Consider the following 17,283-nt stretch of genomic DNA (forward strand, 5'->3'; position numbering starts at 1 on the left):
GTACTTTGATTAGAAAAAAGCTTCGAATTAAATTTTGCTGCTTCAAGGATTCGTTTAATTAGAGTGGAGTTGTAATAGTTTTGAAAGTGTTTGTATTTAGTTTTAATGATTTGGGGTGGGAGGATACACTGTCCTCTGGTGGCAACAGTGAATATGACATAACTCGTTTAACATGGCTGGATCCAACTGCCATCTAACTTAAGACCTACATAAGGTATGTTGAGCAAATATGATTGTTTATGCATTCATTATTTAGTTTAGAGCAGTACTTCTCAAATTGAGGGGCGCGCCCCCCTGGGGGGGCGCAGAGCGATGCCAGGGGGGCGCACGTGACCTCGGCGAACATGCATTTTTTGTTTTTTTGCCGTACTGGAATAAAGTGTACTTGCACATCCACTCAGTAGGTGGTAGAGGCGCTCTCATTTTTAGAGTGCGCGCAGTATTTTTGAACTAAGGAAGAGCACTCAGCACACACAGAAGACCGATATGAAGAGCAGTGTGCCACCGCCGTTTTCGAAAGCCGTTTTCCGACCGGACTCACTCACACAGCGACCCACTGTCTTGTACGGTTCTCAGGTCGCCGCCCGAGAAGTGCCATTTTCGGCTTGGGATCGTCACGACGACCGCCCTCACCTACGGTTCTACCTCAGCCGCCGAGAATGCGCTTTTTTCGTGCCGCTTGCCTTTTAGCCATGACTTTTAATATAGTGGGTGATGAGGAAAGACCACTGAAAACTGTGTCTAAAAATAATTATAGCGGACAGCTAGAAGCCAAATCAATTAAGACGCCACTTAAAGACATTAGACCCCAATCTCAATGATAAGCCGCTTGATTGTTTTTCAGTGAATACGTGCCGAATATTGCCAACAATCGTCCTGCTTTGTCAGTGTTATATCAGTAATCCAGTGAGCATTGTTAGCATGCTCATTGCAAAATAACTCCACACCATTGCAAAGGAGGTAAATACTGCGAGCCGCAAAAATAAAAGCTGTCCTGTCCAAGGACACTCTTTTTTTCTTCTTTTATTCAGTTTTGTTTTTCGGTCAAATTTTTTGGCATATTGTCCTCATGAGTTTCTAATCCATTTTAATTTGTTATTATTTACTGATTTTATTACATTTTATTTTTCTGTATGGTCAAAAATGTACCTTGAGTGTATTTTTTACAGTTTGGATGTGACTTTTTTTTTTTTAATTCAGGCAAATTGATGCACGTCAAGTCTTCTGTTACAAAGAAAACAATGTTAATAAAGTTATACTTTATTATAAGTTGATCTATGTTACTTTTTTTCTTTATTAGAAAAAAAAAAGACACAATGTTAGGCAGATGCGTATTTATAATAGTAATTTTATAGACATGATACTATTTACAGTGGCGGCAGAGAGTTTGGGGCGGCGAGAAACATTTACGTCTTCCTTGGGGCGGCGTGACAGAAAATAATTGAGAAGCACTGGTTTAGAGGTATATTTAACAGTTTTTTTGTGGGAATATGTGTTTAAACAAATTGTTAAGAGTATAAAACAAAAATTTGTTTGCATTTTATAGCATTTGAGCTAGCAGACTTTTGCTATGCATGTGTTTATTTTGTACTATGATTCTCATTTTTAAAAAATGTACTGTTTGAGGCAATGTTCCCTCTAATTTTTCATGTGTCTGAGCAAACACACAATCTCCCTGAGCACACTGCGGCCCACGGTGAGCAACATCAGATGTGCACCGTATTTTTTGGACTACAAGTCGCACCAGCCAAAAAATGCGCAATGAAAAGGTAAAAACATATATGCCGCACCGGCGTATAAGTTGCATTTTGGGGGGAAATTTATTTGGTATAATCCACCACCAAGAACAGACATGTCATTTTGAAATGCAATTTAGAATAAAAATACAATAGAGAACAACAGGCTGAGTAAGTGTACGGTATGATAACATTACATGACTCATAAACAACGAACTGAGAACATGCCTGGTATGTCAATGTAACATAGCTATTTAGAGTTATTCAGATAACTATAGCATAAAGAACATGCTAACTAGCAACAATGATATAATAATGTGTGAATAAGTTCACATATAAGTCGCTCCAGAAAATAAGACGCACCCTCTGCCAAACTAAGAAAAAAACTGCGATTTATAGTCCGAAAAATACAGTACATAGCGGCCACACACCAGTATCACGCCTATTAGCATTTCTACTGCCCGTAAATTATTTATTAGTAAGAGCATTTAATGATTAACATCCATAATTAAAAAATCTTAATAAATGTCACTGGAATACACACCAATCTGACTTAAATCGTACCTTATTTTTCACGTCTTAATATATAGGACTTGCATTTGGTGTACTGATATGTCACTGCTCTCATCTACTATCAGTGTATGCCAGGGTGCATTTTTAACACTGCACATAGTCTCGTTCTCCACTATATCATTGATTGAGTTTACAAATTCAAAGGCATAGTTTTTACTCCGCCAGCTTTCTTGGTATACTCACATACTTTGCCATGTGACTGCGGATTTGTTGAACTGACATCATTGACGCATACATTTCGATGGCAAGTAAAATATTGTCAATGAGAACTTCAACTTGCTCTGGGTCAGATTTTGTTTTGTGGGACCGCTCGTTTCTCTTCTGTCGGTCTTTTGCATTCTCCCGCAATAATGTACCAATCCCCTGTCGCATCTTGAGTCTTTAATTTTCAACAGCTTTCAAATGACTTTTCTGCTGAATATGACGCTTGAGGTAGTCCAACTTCCATTCAGTCCACATTTTTCCCTCTGAAAACTCACTTGGTACTTTGGCTTCAGTTTCACCGCTTGTTCGTCTATTTGCACATGCTCCGACAGCCACTCGTTCTAATATGAACTGCATTTCTTTTTTACTTTGGCGAGGTGAGTGGATGTGTCGCTGCCCGTACGTTTCGCCATGAGAAGGGGTTGGCCTTTACGTCTCTCAACTCCGCCGCACTCACGCACTGTTGTCAGCTTGCTAACCTACACCGCGCGTGTAGGCTGGGCAATACACAAGCAATGTCAATGCTATGATTGGGTGCGTAGCGGAAGTGAACCTTATCGTATCATTTGCTGGACACCTGTCATTCACCGAGTTACAACATACGTTTCTGTTGATTTTTTTTTTTTTTTTTTGTGCGCAGCATTAAATTTCTTGTGCGCAGAGTAGGTGCCAGCAGTGCGCGATTGCGCACGCGCGCAGCTTAGAGGGAACATTGGTTTGAGGCCAAGCTCAAGTATTTTAATTTAAAAAATGTATTGCTCTTTTTAAATGGAAGTGCAATTATGCAGTTTAAAAATACACAGCAAGTTTATTTTGTAACCACATTTAATGCCCTTTTGAAACTGCAATCTTAGCAAGCCTTTATTTTACATCTCCTTAAATTTATTCTGCAAAGCATTAAAATGTTCTTAATCCAATTCCTCGATTATTCGTTACTAATAGATTAATCGATCATTTAAATAAAAGCTGCAGCCCTACACCATAGGAATGAAAAACATTGCATTTCCACCTCACCTCTACGTCACGATTAAGTTTCTCCATAAACTTCTCCTTCTGCTCCTCCGTGACGTAAACCTTCTGCATGTTGTTCCTGAAGTCCACGTCCTTTAAAGTGGGAAGCTCCTTACCCTGTTTTGTACAATTGCATCACAGTTAAAATATTCTGTCGTTATGTCAAGTTAGTGATGATGGGCAATGAGATGCTCAGAAGTCAGGATGGGTTTTTTACTCGTTCTTTGTCGCTTGCCTCCCGATCCACCAGAGAACCCTGTAAACAAAAACAAAGGATCCACATTGCTGTACTTTGCCAATGTTGATTTAAAATTCTCTGATAGAGAAATTGAATGAGAAAAATTAACTCCGTTGGTGTAAGACATTTTTTTATATCATTTTTTGTTCTTACACAAATGAATTTATCATAAACACTGGGTCTGTATATAAGAAGTTGCCTTAGACTAAAGAAAATACCGTATTTTCCGTAATAAAAGGCGCACCTTATATAGATCAATACAGGTAGTCCCCAGGTTACGAACGAGTTCAGTTCCTACACTGGCGTCGTAATCCAAATTTCCGCGTAAATCGGAATCAACCTTTTTAGTACCTCTAAATCTCAAAATAACTATCCAAAAAGTCCAAAAGTATTGTATTTTGTTTAATTATGGAGGATACACTGCCCTCTGGTGGAAGCGTTGGGTCTGGCTGGACTTTCGCCTTGTATGACTGAGGAGCAGACTTATCTGACATGGATAAAGGACAGCTGTGCTGTGGTTTGGCCCACATAAGGCAGTAAGTTGTTTCAGCCAATATATGTATGCATTTGTAATTAAGTTTACAGCTATAGTTTTTGAAGTTATATGTGAGCGATTTGTCTAGTTGAAGCATCCATCCTCTTTTTAGCTTCAACTGTCTGACAGACGGCCTCAGGTTTTCCTGCAACACTTCTGAATTCATTCTTCCATTAATGATTGCAAGTTGTCCAGGCCCTGAGGTAGCAAAACAGCCCCAAATCATGATGCTCCCCTCACCATCCTTCACGGTGGGGATGATGTTGGTGAGCGGTTCCATTTTTCCTCCACACATGACGTTGTTTGTTACTCCCAAACAATTCAACGTTGGTTTCATCAGTCCACAAAATATTTTGTCAAAACTTCTGTGGAGTGCCTTTTTTGCGAACATTTAACGAGCAGCAATGTTTTTTAAGCAGCGGCTGCTCCGTGGAGTCCTCCCATGAACACCATTCTTGGCCATAGTTTAACATATAGTGGATGTGTGCAAAGAGATATTGGACTGTGCCAGCGATTTCTGTAAGTCTTTAGCAGACACTCCAGGGTTCTTTTTACCTCTCTGAGTATTCTGCACTGAACTCTTGGCGTCATCTTTGGTGGACGGCAGTTTCTTGGGAGAGAAGCAGAAGTGCCAAACTCTCTCCATTTGTAAACAACTTCTCTGACTGTCGATTGATGAACATCCAGACTTCTAGAGATGGTTTTGTATCCTTTCCCAGCTTTATACAAATCAACAATCCAGGTCTTCAGACAGGTCTTTTGACCGAGCCATGATGTACATTAGACAATGCTTCTCATCAAGACAATTCTTACCAGGTGTGTGTTATATAGTGGGCAGGGCAGCTTTAAACCAGTCATCAGTGATTGAGCACACACCTGACTTAAAATGTTTGGTAAAAATTGGTTTCAATTGCCCTTTAGGTCTCCTTAGGCAGAGAGTTCACTTGTTTTCCCCCCCTTCTGTCATTGTTTGCATGCTATCCCCATTAAAATATGAAAATCTATAAATGGGTGGTTTTAGTTAAAACAGACAATGTTTTTACATCTGAGTGATTTTGACAAAGACCTGATCACATTTAATGGTGATTTTATGCAGAAATGCAAGAAATTCCAAAACGTTCAGATACTTTTTCATACCACTGTAGTAAATTCGGTGACATTTCAAGAATAATGAGTTCAGAGACAAAAGTGCAAGCCAGAACTGGAGTGTCATTTCCACTCACCTTCAGGTCGTACTTCCGGTGTACCACCAATCTGTGGCTGAACATGTTCCTCATGACGATGAGGTAAGTCTCTTCACTCTCCACGCTCACCCGGTACATTCCCAGGAACTGAGGCAGCAAGGTACTACCGTGGCACTTCACTATGTGCTTGACGGGTGCAGATTTAGAGAGACAGAAAAAAACAGAAGAAATACATTTTCAATTCAGTAGTTGACTTCCTTTATTATTCACTATACAGGTAGTCCGCAGGTTACGAAAGGGTTCAGTTCTTGGCTGGCGATGTAACCCGACGTTAGTCAAAATGAGGGGAAAAAAGTAGCGGCTTATAGTACAAAAATTACAGTAATAAGTTCTTTTTTCCTCCTGCTTCCAGTAAATCACCACTAGGGGAAGCCAAGCGCACATAGCAACACCAAAGGAAAAACTGTAGAGTCTGGAGTTACAATATTAAGATCAAGAGACAAAACACTCTCCGACTGACATCTACAAGACGTCAGCCATTAACAAACTTGTAGAAATACCAACTAAAACAAAAAATGAAACGCAATAAATGCCTGCAGCATAAGACACTCTAGAACACAGGTGTCAAACAGATTCCAGAAAGGGCCAAGTGGGTGCTGGATTTTGTTCCAACCGATACAACGCAGAGAGTTTAACCAATGAACTTCCTGCTGAAACAAGCAGCACCTGACAAAGTTTAACTGATTACACATGTAAAAGATCTAATTGGTGAAAAGGTGTCCTCTTCATTGGTTGGAAAGCAAACCTGCACCCACTTGGCCCTTTCTGGAATCGGTTTGACACCTGTGCTCTAAAACATAGGCAAAAGAATATGTGTAAATGTTTTCTCTGTGAATGAATGAATTGGATGTCTAGGCCTGTCGCGATAACAAATTTTAGTGGGCGATAAATTATTGCGATATTATTGCCCCCCCCCCCCAATTTTTTTTTTTTTTGCGTTTATTTATTTATTGTCATCTTCATCAGTAACATTGACAGTTGCAAGATGTGATATGAGCAACCCGACAAACCGAAGACAAGGGCTGACGAGAGAAGCGTATGCTTCTCAAGTCCCGTCCCCTTTTAACCGATTTACAATAACACAGTGAGAATACAGTATATATTACGAGATCAAGTGCACCCATTTAAACGCAATAAATGTTTACTTTTAAATTAAAAAATACCTTTTAAGAAATCACAACTGAAAACAATAGACCATGCCTCTTTCAAGTAAAAGACAACAGGATTAATACCGCACAGAAACATATAATAAATGTCTTTTTGCAAGAAAAAATTGCACTTAATAACTGAAGCATTTAGGCACATAGGTATAAAGTTGCAGTAACAGTAATTGCACTTCAACAACAACAGAGAAAAATAGACTAATTAAGTAGCAGTAACAAATATTTGGCTCCAAAAGGTATCAAATATCATTTAACAGAGGTAAAACGGTCTCATTTCTTCAGCAATGTAGCGGACTTCACTTTCCGTGAGGGAACGCTATTTTGCGCGGTGTCGTCTGTATTTCTCACCTCGAATACCTCTAATTGTCAATTAACGTGACGAGGAGGCTCCGCTTGTTGCGATGCAGTTTTCTTACTGAGCAGTGAAAAGGAGAGGATGATAGTGTTTCAAATGAGCATGTAGATTTATTCTGTTGGCCATTTTTGTTGAAACAACCTCCAGAAACATTTTGCAGACTGGTTCGTTCTCTTCCTCATTCCGCTCGCTCATTGCTGTGCGCCGACAGTGCACTCGGCCCTGCCTCCATCCATTAAATGACGGTCACGCAAACTCAAATGTATAAAACGAGCATACCCAGAAGTCAATAAAACACAGTGGCACAAGGAAGCTGAACTTAAAACAGAGCTGTCAAGCACGTCTGCCACACATCTTCCGCAAGCGCGTGCACGCAAGGCGATAAATCGCAGCAGGAAAATTACCGTCTTCATTTTTATATACCGCGCGATAAATGGAATTATTGCATTTTGCGACAGGCTTATGGATGTCTAGCACTGTCAATGGTAACCCGTGAGCTAATGTAGACAACTATTCTAATGGAAGATTTTGATAGCAACCTCATGGTTGTGGTCGAGGAACGATTCATATGAATTTGGACTGGTTGGTACAAGCTTGTCCAATGAAAGTGTCTCACCTGGTGATACTCGGACAGGATGCTGTGCATGTCGGCCACATCCTCGCTGGATATTTGCTTGACGATCAGCGTGCGGTCATAGGAGTTGAGGAGCAGCCCCTCGCCTTGATCGTTGACGCTCCTGGTTGGGGGGCTTCGGGTCAGTGATACCTTTGGTTGTTAACGGGAAAAAAAAGATTGTCAATCCTTATGGTTTGACAAAAACAGAACTGTAGTACGTTTGAACTACTGCTGCAACGATTAATCGTTTAACTCGATTAAAAAAAACAAACTTCAAATCAAATTTTGCAGTTTCGCCGATTTGTTTAATAAGAGTGACATTGTCATGGTTTGCTTTGCAAGTGTTTGCATTTAGTTTTATTGATTTGGGTGGAGACACTGCCCTCTAGTGGCAACAGTGAATATGACAACTAGGACCAGGGGTCGCGTTAACCGAATATTTTCCGTCGTTGACCGGTTTTTTAAAACGGTGACGGAAAAAACTGAAGTCCATTTGTCATTTTGACAGGTTGCAATTCACACCCCAGACCACAGGGTGGCGAGTGAGCATATTAATTAGCTATTGTCTCTCTTGATTCATGACGTCGTTGGCCTTACTCAGAAAAATGTCAAGGCAACTGAGTGTCCGAAGTTTCTTCAAAAAAGTTTCTTCTTGAGACATTTGATTATGCACAAGCGGGCACGCAATTCAAGTCCATGCGCACCAGGAGGAAGGTGTGAGACTGCGTTCAGGCCACAGCAGGTGAACTGTTAATTTCATTGTTCCATATGTAGCCGACCTACTGGGGCGCGGAGAAAAAGTTATATATTCATCTGCTTGATGTGTGATGGCACGGTGTGGATTCTCTGTTAAGCTTGTTCGGACAGAATATTAATTAAAAATGAATGAAAACTAAATACTATTGAATATTTCATTATTATCATTTTTTAAAATTTAAGTGACTGGTAAAAATAGATTATGACCGGATTTTTATGACCCTGTCAGTCAAAATGACAGACAACGAAAAATTCTAGCGCAACCTCTGACTAGGACTGTCAAAATTATCGCATTAACGGGCAGTAATTAATTTTTTTAATGAATCACGTTAAAATATTTACGCAATTAACGCACATGACCCGTTCAAACAGATTAAAATGACAATACAGTGTAATGTCCGTTTGTTAGTTGTTTTGGGTGTTTGGCGCCCTCTGCTAGCGCTTGGGTCCAACTGATTTTATGGGTAAGTACCATGAGTGAGCATGGTGTAATTATTGACATCAAAAATGGCGAGCTACTAGTTTATTTTTTGATTGAAAATTTTACTAGGGCTGTCAAACGATTAATATTTTTAATCGAGTTAATTACAGCTTAAAAATTAATTAATCGTAATTAATCGCAATTAATCGCAATTCAAACCATCTATAAAATATGCCATATTTTTCTGTAAATTATATATATATTATCTGTAAAATAATTTGTTGGAATGGAAAGATAAGACACAAGATGGATATATACATTCAACCTACGGAACATAAGGACTGTAGTGGGCATTTCACTCTACTGTCCTTTAAATCTGTCTATGCTGTCCTCACTCCGAAGAGTCTACTTTTTCCAAAACTAGACAGCTAGTGAACGACGCCTTAACAATCAGACTTCTTCCTTTTTCATCTGATTTATTAATAAAATAGCCTCAAACCACTGTCCTCTTTCGACCGTAGTGAAACTACAAAAAAAAGTACACAAGCATTGCATTAGCAACAACGTTAGCTTAGCACGCTATACAGGTTCACTAAACATAAACAAAAAGCGTCTCATACAAAAAATAGAACATTTCGCTTACTAATATAATATGTACATTCTTTACAACAACCATACTTACGGACAAATCTTGTCCAAGGATCGTATAAGCACAACATTACAACGTAGGTGTCAGCCCGAAACGTCGTGCAGCCATATTGAACTGGCAAGAAAGCAATAAACCATGTCGCAAAGCGACCACAAGAGTTCGCTGTTAGACAGCACGAAAAACCTTGCTGTAAAACTTACCAAAAGGCAGAATACTGTCTGAGCGGGACATGTGCGTTAATTGCGTCAAATATTTTAACGTGATTAATTTAAAAAATTTATTACCGCGCGTTAACGCGATAATTTTGACAGCCCTAAATTTTACAAATTTTAAAACGAAAACATTAAGAGGGGTTCCAATATAAAATTTGTATAACTTGTACTAACATTTATCTTTTAAGAACTACAAGTCTTTCTATCCACGGATCCCTTTAACAGAATGTTAATAATGTTAATGCCATCTTGTTGATTTATTGTTATAATAAACAAATACACTACTTATGTACAGTATGTTGAATATACAGTATATATCTGTCTTGTGTCTTATCTTTCCATTCCAACAGTAATTTACAGAAAAATATGGCATATTTTATAGATGGTTTGAATTGCGATTTATTATGATTAATTAATTTTTAAGCTGTAATTAACTCGATTAAAAATTTTAATCGTTTGACAGCCCTAATGACAACTCATCTAGCATGGCTGGATCAAGCTGCTCCATGTTAAGACCAACATAAGGTTGGAAGTTTGTTGTTTGAGCTAATATGATTGTTTATGTCAATGGCATTGAAACCAGTCGAACCAAGTCAGCTAGGATAGGCTCCAGCACCCTGCAACCCTGACAACGATAAGCGGTGTCGAAAATGGATAGACTTCAATAAGTGGGAGAAACACAAACAACTGTAAAGTAAAGAAAGTGAAGGAACAGTCACCTACTTGATAGTCCAGATCTTCGATACCAAAGCGCTCCCGTAGATTTCGAAAGACTTGAGGGCAATATTCCTTAAATTTAAAATGTCCGGGGAGATTTTCTCTGCACCAAAACAGGAAAAAGCATTGCCAGGTCATTAAAAATGGTGACCAAAACACAATTCCAGCCACCAAATCATGCATTGTCTTACTTGTTGAACAGATGGTTGTTGACTTTGATTTTCATGTTGGCCTTGAAATCATCGGGGAGCAACATAACAGGTACTGGAACCTGGTTAAGGTCATTGATCTGGTGGGGAAAAAAGCACATGCTGTTGTACATACACTGTTGTTTTTGGTAGGTTTTAGCAGATTACTTGTTAAGTATACTGTAATTTTCGAACTATAAGACGCTACATTCTTCCCTTATCTTGAATCCTGCAGCTTATTTGTTAATTTATTTGAGTTAACAGATAACAGGTCAGACTGCCATAAATATGACATGACATTGTCATGGGAATTAATTAATACTTATGACAAATATCATTAAGTGTCATCCGGCAAATTATGTCACTAACGCAATTTATGTCCAGCTCGGCTCTTTCACATCCATTCAAAAGTGAGATAATTTGCCGGATGACACAAAACGACATCTGTCACAAGCATTCATTAATGCTCATGGCAGTGTCACGTCATCATTATGATGGTCCTATGACAGGCTGTCAAATAAAGTGTTAACAAATAACACAACTAGCAATTAATGAAACTGGAACAGTAACTGAAGAAATAATTCACACAGAACATGAATTTTGATTGTAATTTACTTCTGTAGCACTGCAATGCATGTTAAGAGGCATGCTGGACGACAAGTGTTGACAGCAGTTGGCAGCAGAGGTTGACTGTCTCCCCCAAGGGAGCAGTGACGGCCAAATGAAGCTTCGCAGCCAATTGGTTCAAAGCTTCATGGTGGTTCATTTGGTCTTATGACAGTGTTATGATGCCGCTGTCAAATATAGTGTTCCCGGTTAATATACTTTTGTGAAAATAACACATCATACAGTGACGACAGCCGCGGCTTATCTATGAACAAATGCCATTTTCGTGGCAAATTTTGTGGGTGTCGCCTTATAGTCCGTAAATTACGGTAATCATACTTATTTTTTTGAAGTACTAACACAAGGGCTGCCATTGGTGGCGCTAGACGTCCAATCTATTTTGACTGGGGCTCCCAGTTAAAACAGAAATGGAAAACAATTATTGACAGAAATAGATGTCCAATCGAAGGTTGTCAAAAGTATCGATTCCGAAAAAGTGGTATCAAGATACTTGATATACAGTGCCTTGCAAAAGTATTCGGCCCCCTTGAATCTTGCAACCTTTCGCCACATTTCAGGCTTCAAACATAAAGATATGAAATTTAATTTTTTTTATCAAGAATCAACAACAAGTGGGGCACAATCCTGAAGTGGAACAACATTTATTGGATAATTTAAACTTTTTTAAAAAATAAAAAACTGAAAAGTGGGGCGTGCAATATTATTCGGCCCCTTTACTTTCAGTGCAGCAAACTCACTCCAGAAGTTCAGTGAGGATCTCTGAATGATCCAATGTTGTCCTAAATGACCGATGATGATAAATAGAACCCACCTGTGTGTAATCAAGTCTCCGTATAAATGCACCTGCTCTGTAATAGTCTCAGGGTTCTGTTTAAGGTGCAGAGAGCATTATGAAAACCGAGGAACACACCAGGCAGGTCCGAGATACTGTTGTGGAGAAGTTTAAAGCCGGATTTGGATACAAAAAGATTTCCCAAGCTTTAAACATCTCAAGGAGCCCTGTGCAAGCCATCATATTGAAATGGAAGGAGCATCAGACCACTGCAAATCTACCAAGACCCGGCCGTCCTTCCAAACTTTCTTCTCAAACAAGGAGAAAACTGATCAGAGATGCAGCCAAGAGGCCCATGATCACTCTGGATGAACAGCAGAGATCTACAGCTGAGGTGGGAGAGTCTGTCCATAGGACAACAATCAGTCGTACACTGCACAAATCTGGCCTTTATGGAAGAGTGGCAAGAAGAAAGTCATTTCTCAAAGATGTCCATAAAAAGTCTCGTTTAAAGTTTGCCACAAGCCACCTGGGAGACACACCAAACATGTGGAAGAAGGTGCTCTGGTCAGATGAAACCAAAATTGAACTTTTTGGCCACAATGCAAAACGATATGTTTGGCATAAAAGCAACACAGCTCATCACCCTGAACACACCATCCCCACTGTCAAACATGGTGGTGGCAGCATCATGGTTTGGGCCTGCTTTTCTTCAGCAGGGACAGGGAAGATGGTTAAAATTGACGGGAAGATGGATGCAGCCAAATACAGGAACATTCTGGAAGAAAACCTGTTGGTATCTGCACAAGACCTGAGACTGGGACGGAGATTTATCTTCCAACAGGACAATGATCCAAAACATAAAGCCAAATCTACAATGTAATGGTTCAAAAATAAACGTATCCAGGTGTTAGAATGGCCAAGTCAAAGTCCAGACCTGAATCCAATCGAGAATCTGTGGAAAGAGCTTAAGACTGCTGTTCACAAACTCTCCATCCAACCTCACTGAGCTCGAGCTGTTTTGCAAGGAAGAATGGGCAAGAATGTCAGTCTCTCGATGTGCAAAACTGACAGAAACATACCCCAAGCGACTTGCAGCTGTAATTGGAGCAAAAGGTGGCGCTACAAAGTCTTAACGCAAGGGGGCCGAATAATATTGCACGCCCCACTTTTCAGTTTTTTATTTGTTAAAAAAGTTTAAATTATCCAATAAATTTTGTTCCACTTCACGATTGTGTCCCACTTGTTGTTGATTCTTGACAAAAAAATTAAAATTTTATATCTTTATGTTTGAAGCCTGAAATGTGGCGAAAGGTTGCAAGGTTCAAGGGGGCCAAATACTATTGCAAGGCACTGTATCAGTGAAGGAGATAGCACCTTTTCTCATAGGCACCGTCTAACTGTTTGCATTATTTAACACACCTGATATAATCAATCATTATTGTATTGTTTCTCATATTTACCGATCGACTGTTTATATTACTCTAACACACGCAATATAAAATAAATAGCACTTATAACATAGTTTAAGGAAAACAAGCAGAATAATAGGGCATAAGAGATACATGACACCTTCTTACCACGGAAGCCCAACGCGTGCGTCATGCAACTGACTGAGCAAGATTGACGCTGACATCTACAAGCCCACGTCTGCACTACCAACTCTCGCATTCAGTTCTCCCGAACAGTCCAGAACAAATGGCGGGACGTCCTGTCCCAACACAAGGAACACCAGAGAACGCCCGCTATCCAACTGATAACCCAACTGACAAGACTCCAAGAGCCCCTTTGACGCTGAGGTGGCAAAATCCACAACCCTCATTGCCCTGACAACAGCCCGCCCAGCGAGTCTTCAAAAGACTGAATGTTTAGCTAAGCATTGTCATTTTTTTCTCGAGGACCTTTTGTTGGCTTGTGATATGGTGACCTTGGATCGTCGTCTGGGTCCCTCGGTGCTTTATGATTGCTGTCGACTCAGAATAAATTGTCAACTTGTGTTTTGAAGCCCTTTTCCAGCTTTCAAAATGGAGTCAGTACAAGGGGTTAAGACTGAGGTGAACACTCGGAGTTTGGCCTTTTGGCCGGGTTGTCGGGGCCTTGCCGGCCTGGGTTGCTGGAGCTGCACCAACGCGCGTCTGGTTCGGCTAGCGTGATTCCGGCAGTCTGGATATAAGGTCAGATTCCTTCAACAGCCAGTATGTGACCCGAAATCAACAAGAAGCGGCCTCGAATTGAAGCTAAATCAACAGGAAGTGGCCTAGGAATGCCCCAAAATCAATAGGAAGTGACCAGCAGGATATTTTAATTAGGTTTCTATCAATTGCTTTGATAGAAACTCATCATCTTCCCCCCCCACCTCTGCTGCAAATGGATTGGACGTCTACTAGACACAAACTCATGTTAGTCCACAGCAGAGGAGTGATTGGATGTCACACGATTGAACGTTAATCATTGTCAATGGCACAAAGACTTCATGAAAAAATAACATTAAATTTAGTATTTTCATTTGGGTAGCATCGAAAATGGTATCGAGTATCTTTTTGTGGTATCGATATTAAGGATACAACACTAGTCCAATACCATTTCAATGGGGAGAGACTGGAATGATCCCTTCAAGCCTATTGCGGTCAATGGCAGCAAAAGATATGTGCAATGGTGTACCGCACGCAGGCTATTTTTAGACCGTGACGTCGCATCGTAGAGCGGAAGTAAAGCCGAAGTGGGACATTATAGACCCGCCCTCGAATAGACCCAACGTATAAAGTGCTACTTCTCTCCGGTAATCTTTCAAAAACGAACATGCCGATCACGCATTGCTTTTTTTGGAACTTTTAGAAACGACTCTAGACATTACGACACATGAAGGATGTTTTCTTCATACGTTTCCGGAAACCAAAAACTCGTGAGTAAAAAATGTGAAGACCGAATCAACTTGCGCGGACTTTAACACCAGCTCAGTGAATCCATTCACATTTCATATGCAGTAAACATTATGTTGGGTTGGCATGGTCTTTCAAAGGACAAAGAGGTAAGCCATTTTTATATTTTTTACCATAGCGTAACGTTGTGCCGTACTGCTTCTGTCTGACAATGAATGACCTGAAAAGAATTACAATGGTATCTGACTGCCACTGTTACGGTTTTTGTTATATAAATATATATAAACAACTTTAGTAAGGGGGAAGTGTAAATAAATTATAGAATTAAGATGTGTTATCAATGAAAAAATTAAAAGTGTTCGTTGGCTGTCACTGAGTAGCATTTGCGATCGCTACACAAAGCTAACTAAATTACCCCCAAGAACGGTAAGAGACGTAGGACAACCAGAGGACATATAAGAAAGACAGGGCTGATGGTAAAGGATAGCTTGTTGAAACAGGAGAATGTCATTGCCAGTCGCGTCAATAAAAAAGCCAAAACTATGCTTAGGTCGGCTCTTTTTTTTGTCTTTTTCAGCCTTCGACACTCAAGCCATCTCTTTAACTCAACATTTTTATGTTCTTCCACATCTTTGCCAGTGAATTTGGCACCGGGCACATCATTTTCGAAGAGAATTGGTAGATTTAGCGCTGTAAACATCTCCTTCGTACACGATTTCCATTCATTTCCTATTAGGGACAAACGGTGGCTTGTCCTTACTTAGCAACAGTAGCTAATGTCATGAATATTAATGAGCGGAAGTGACGTGTTGCTTGCGGTACGCCATTAGGCATTTTATGGTTGTGATTTTTGACCAAAAACATTAAAGAACATTGAAATTCAACTGGATATCCATTTGACACTCAGGTACAACTATTCCCATGACGGCTATGTTTGTCGATTACATTGACGCCCACGAACATCAATCCCATCGACAGGAAGTGACCCAACGCCCAAAGTCACCAAGTGACCCAAAAAAAAAAAAAAACTTCAAATCAACAGGGAAGTGACCCAATATGAACAGGAGGTGAACCCGAAATGCTTCCAAATGAACTGGAAGTAACCTCAATTTCCAGAAATTTGTTTGGGTTTATATCTAAAATATTGTCTGCTATCATTTTAACGTCAATTGTTGTAGTATTTCATAGCACTTTTAATCATGGACAAGATTTGCCCTGTGAATTTGCCCTGTTTGACCCGTGTAGTGTTGGAGCACCTGCTAACATCTAAGCTAACAGTGCTAAAGCGAGCTTTCTGTCTCCCGACTCACCGAGTGATTGACGCCCCATATAAAGACGCTGAGGACAGGGTCGCTGGCTCGAAAGACTTTAACCTTCTGCTGAACGAAGTGTTTCTTTTTCGTCTTCGTCTTGGGCGCTAGTACCACCATGGGACTGCTAGCCGACGAAGCGGCTGTCGAGTTCCCCAGCGAAGCCATGGCGGCCGCAGCAGGGCTCTCCGTCCGGCGTCCGCAAACGCTTGTCCGCCGCCCAAACGATAACCTTTGCTTCGCTAACGGAGCGAATGTTCTCGAAGCGACGACGACCACAATGTCAGCCGAGTGTATTCGATAAAGTCACGCAACTTTTCGAAAGCACAACTTAAATTAAATGGGTGACTCATTCGTCAAGTTGAACCGCGCTCCACGGTAGACGTCATACTCCCTCACTCTAGGGCCGCGGAGTGATACGTCAACGGGGCGGCCATATTTGATGTGGCTTTTGTCGAGGGCAGGGTAAGTTAAGTAAAAACCAGCCTAAATTACAACCTTCCGTTCAAAACAAGATGTTTCACTTATAAAATTCTATCTACATTTTGATATAATCAGAAAAAAAGTCAACTGTGGGGGACACATTGTAGATGAATCATTGCCGTTTTGCCAATAAGCATTATGGAATATGTAGTTCTCCTTATAAAAGGTGGAATGTTTTAATAATGAACGTTATATTTGCTCATTATTAAACGTCAAAATTCATGTGTGTCACTTGAAATCACTGTCCAATTACAACTTGGACAATATTTTCCAGAGCCAGTTTGAAGTGCATGCTGGGTAAAATATTTCTCTTGGGACTGGTGTTAAAAGCAGAAGCAAATCCAACTGTCACGAAGAATTTATTCAAAATAAACCAGAATACGAAAAAAAAAAAAAAAAGAACAGGGCATCGAACGCATTTTAATGTTAATTTTTAAATTATTTTTGTTGAATTTAGGTACCCAGAAATCAGGAATGACATACAATAGGGGAATTGATACTGAAAACACCTATTGACAGCAATAGACGTCAAATCCATTTCAACTGTAAGGGACTGGAGCTGCAAATAGCAAAATAAACACTGGCCACTTTTTC

At 40.1% G+C, this 17,283-nt stretch overlaps 1 protein-coding gene across 1 annotated transcript in view; it reads right to left on the reverse strand.

The window, feature by feature from the left end:
• LOC130911990 (phosphatidylinositol 5-phosphate 4-kinase type-2 gamma) overlaps window positions 1-16,605 on the reverse strand; it is a 29,234-nt gene extending 12,629 nt beyond the window's left edge. Inside the window, exons 1-7 of the mRNA XM_057829696.1 lie at window positions 16,207-16,605; window positions 10,622-10,719; window positions 10,437-10,533; window positions 7,676-7,825; window positions 5,521-5,667; window positions 3,742-3,780; window positions 3,528-3,641 (exon numbers count right to left, since the gene is read on the reverse strand). Of these exons, the coding sequence (XP_057685679.1) occupies window positions 3,528-3,641; window positions 3,742-3,780; window positions 5,521-5,667; window positions 7,676-7,825; window positions 10,437-10,533; window positions 10,622-10,719; window positions 16,207-16,374 (813 nt within the window). The 5' untranslated portion in view covers window positions 16,375-16,605. The remainder of the gene's footprint in view (window positions 1-3,527; window positions 3,642-3,741; window positions 3,781-5,520; window positions 5,668-7,675; window positions 7,826-10,436; window positions 10,534-10,621; window positions 10,720-16,206) is intronic.
• Window positions 16,606-17,283: the final 678 nt, after the last annotated feature.

Source organism: Corythoichthys intestinalis, chromosome 2 (genome assembly GCF_030265065.1).
Source record: "Corythoichthys intestinalis isolate RoL2023-P3 chromosome 2, ASM3026506v1, whole genome shotgun sequence".
Classification (NCBI taxonomy): Eukaryota; Metazoa; Chordata; class Actinopteri; order Syngnathiformes; family Syngnathidae; genus Corythoichthys; species Corythoichthys intestinalis.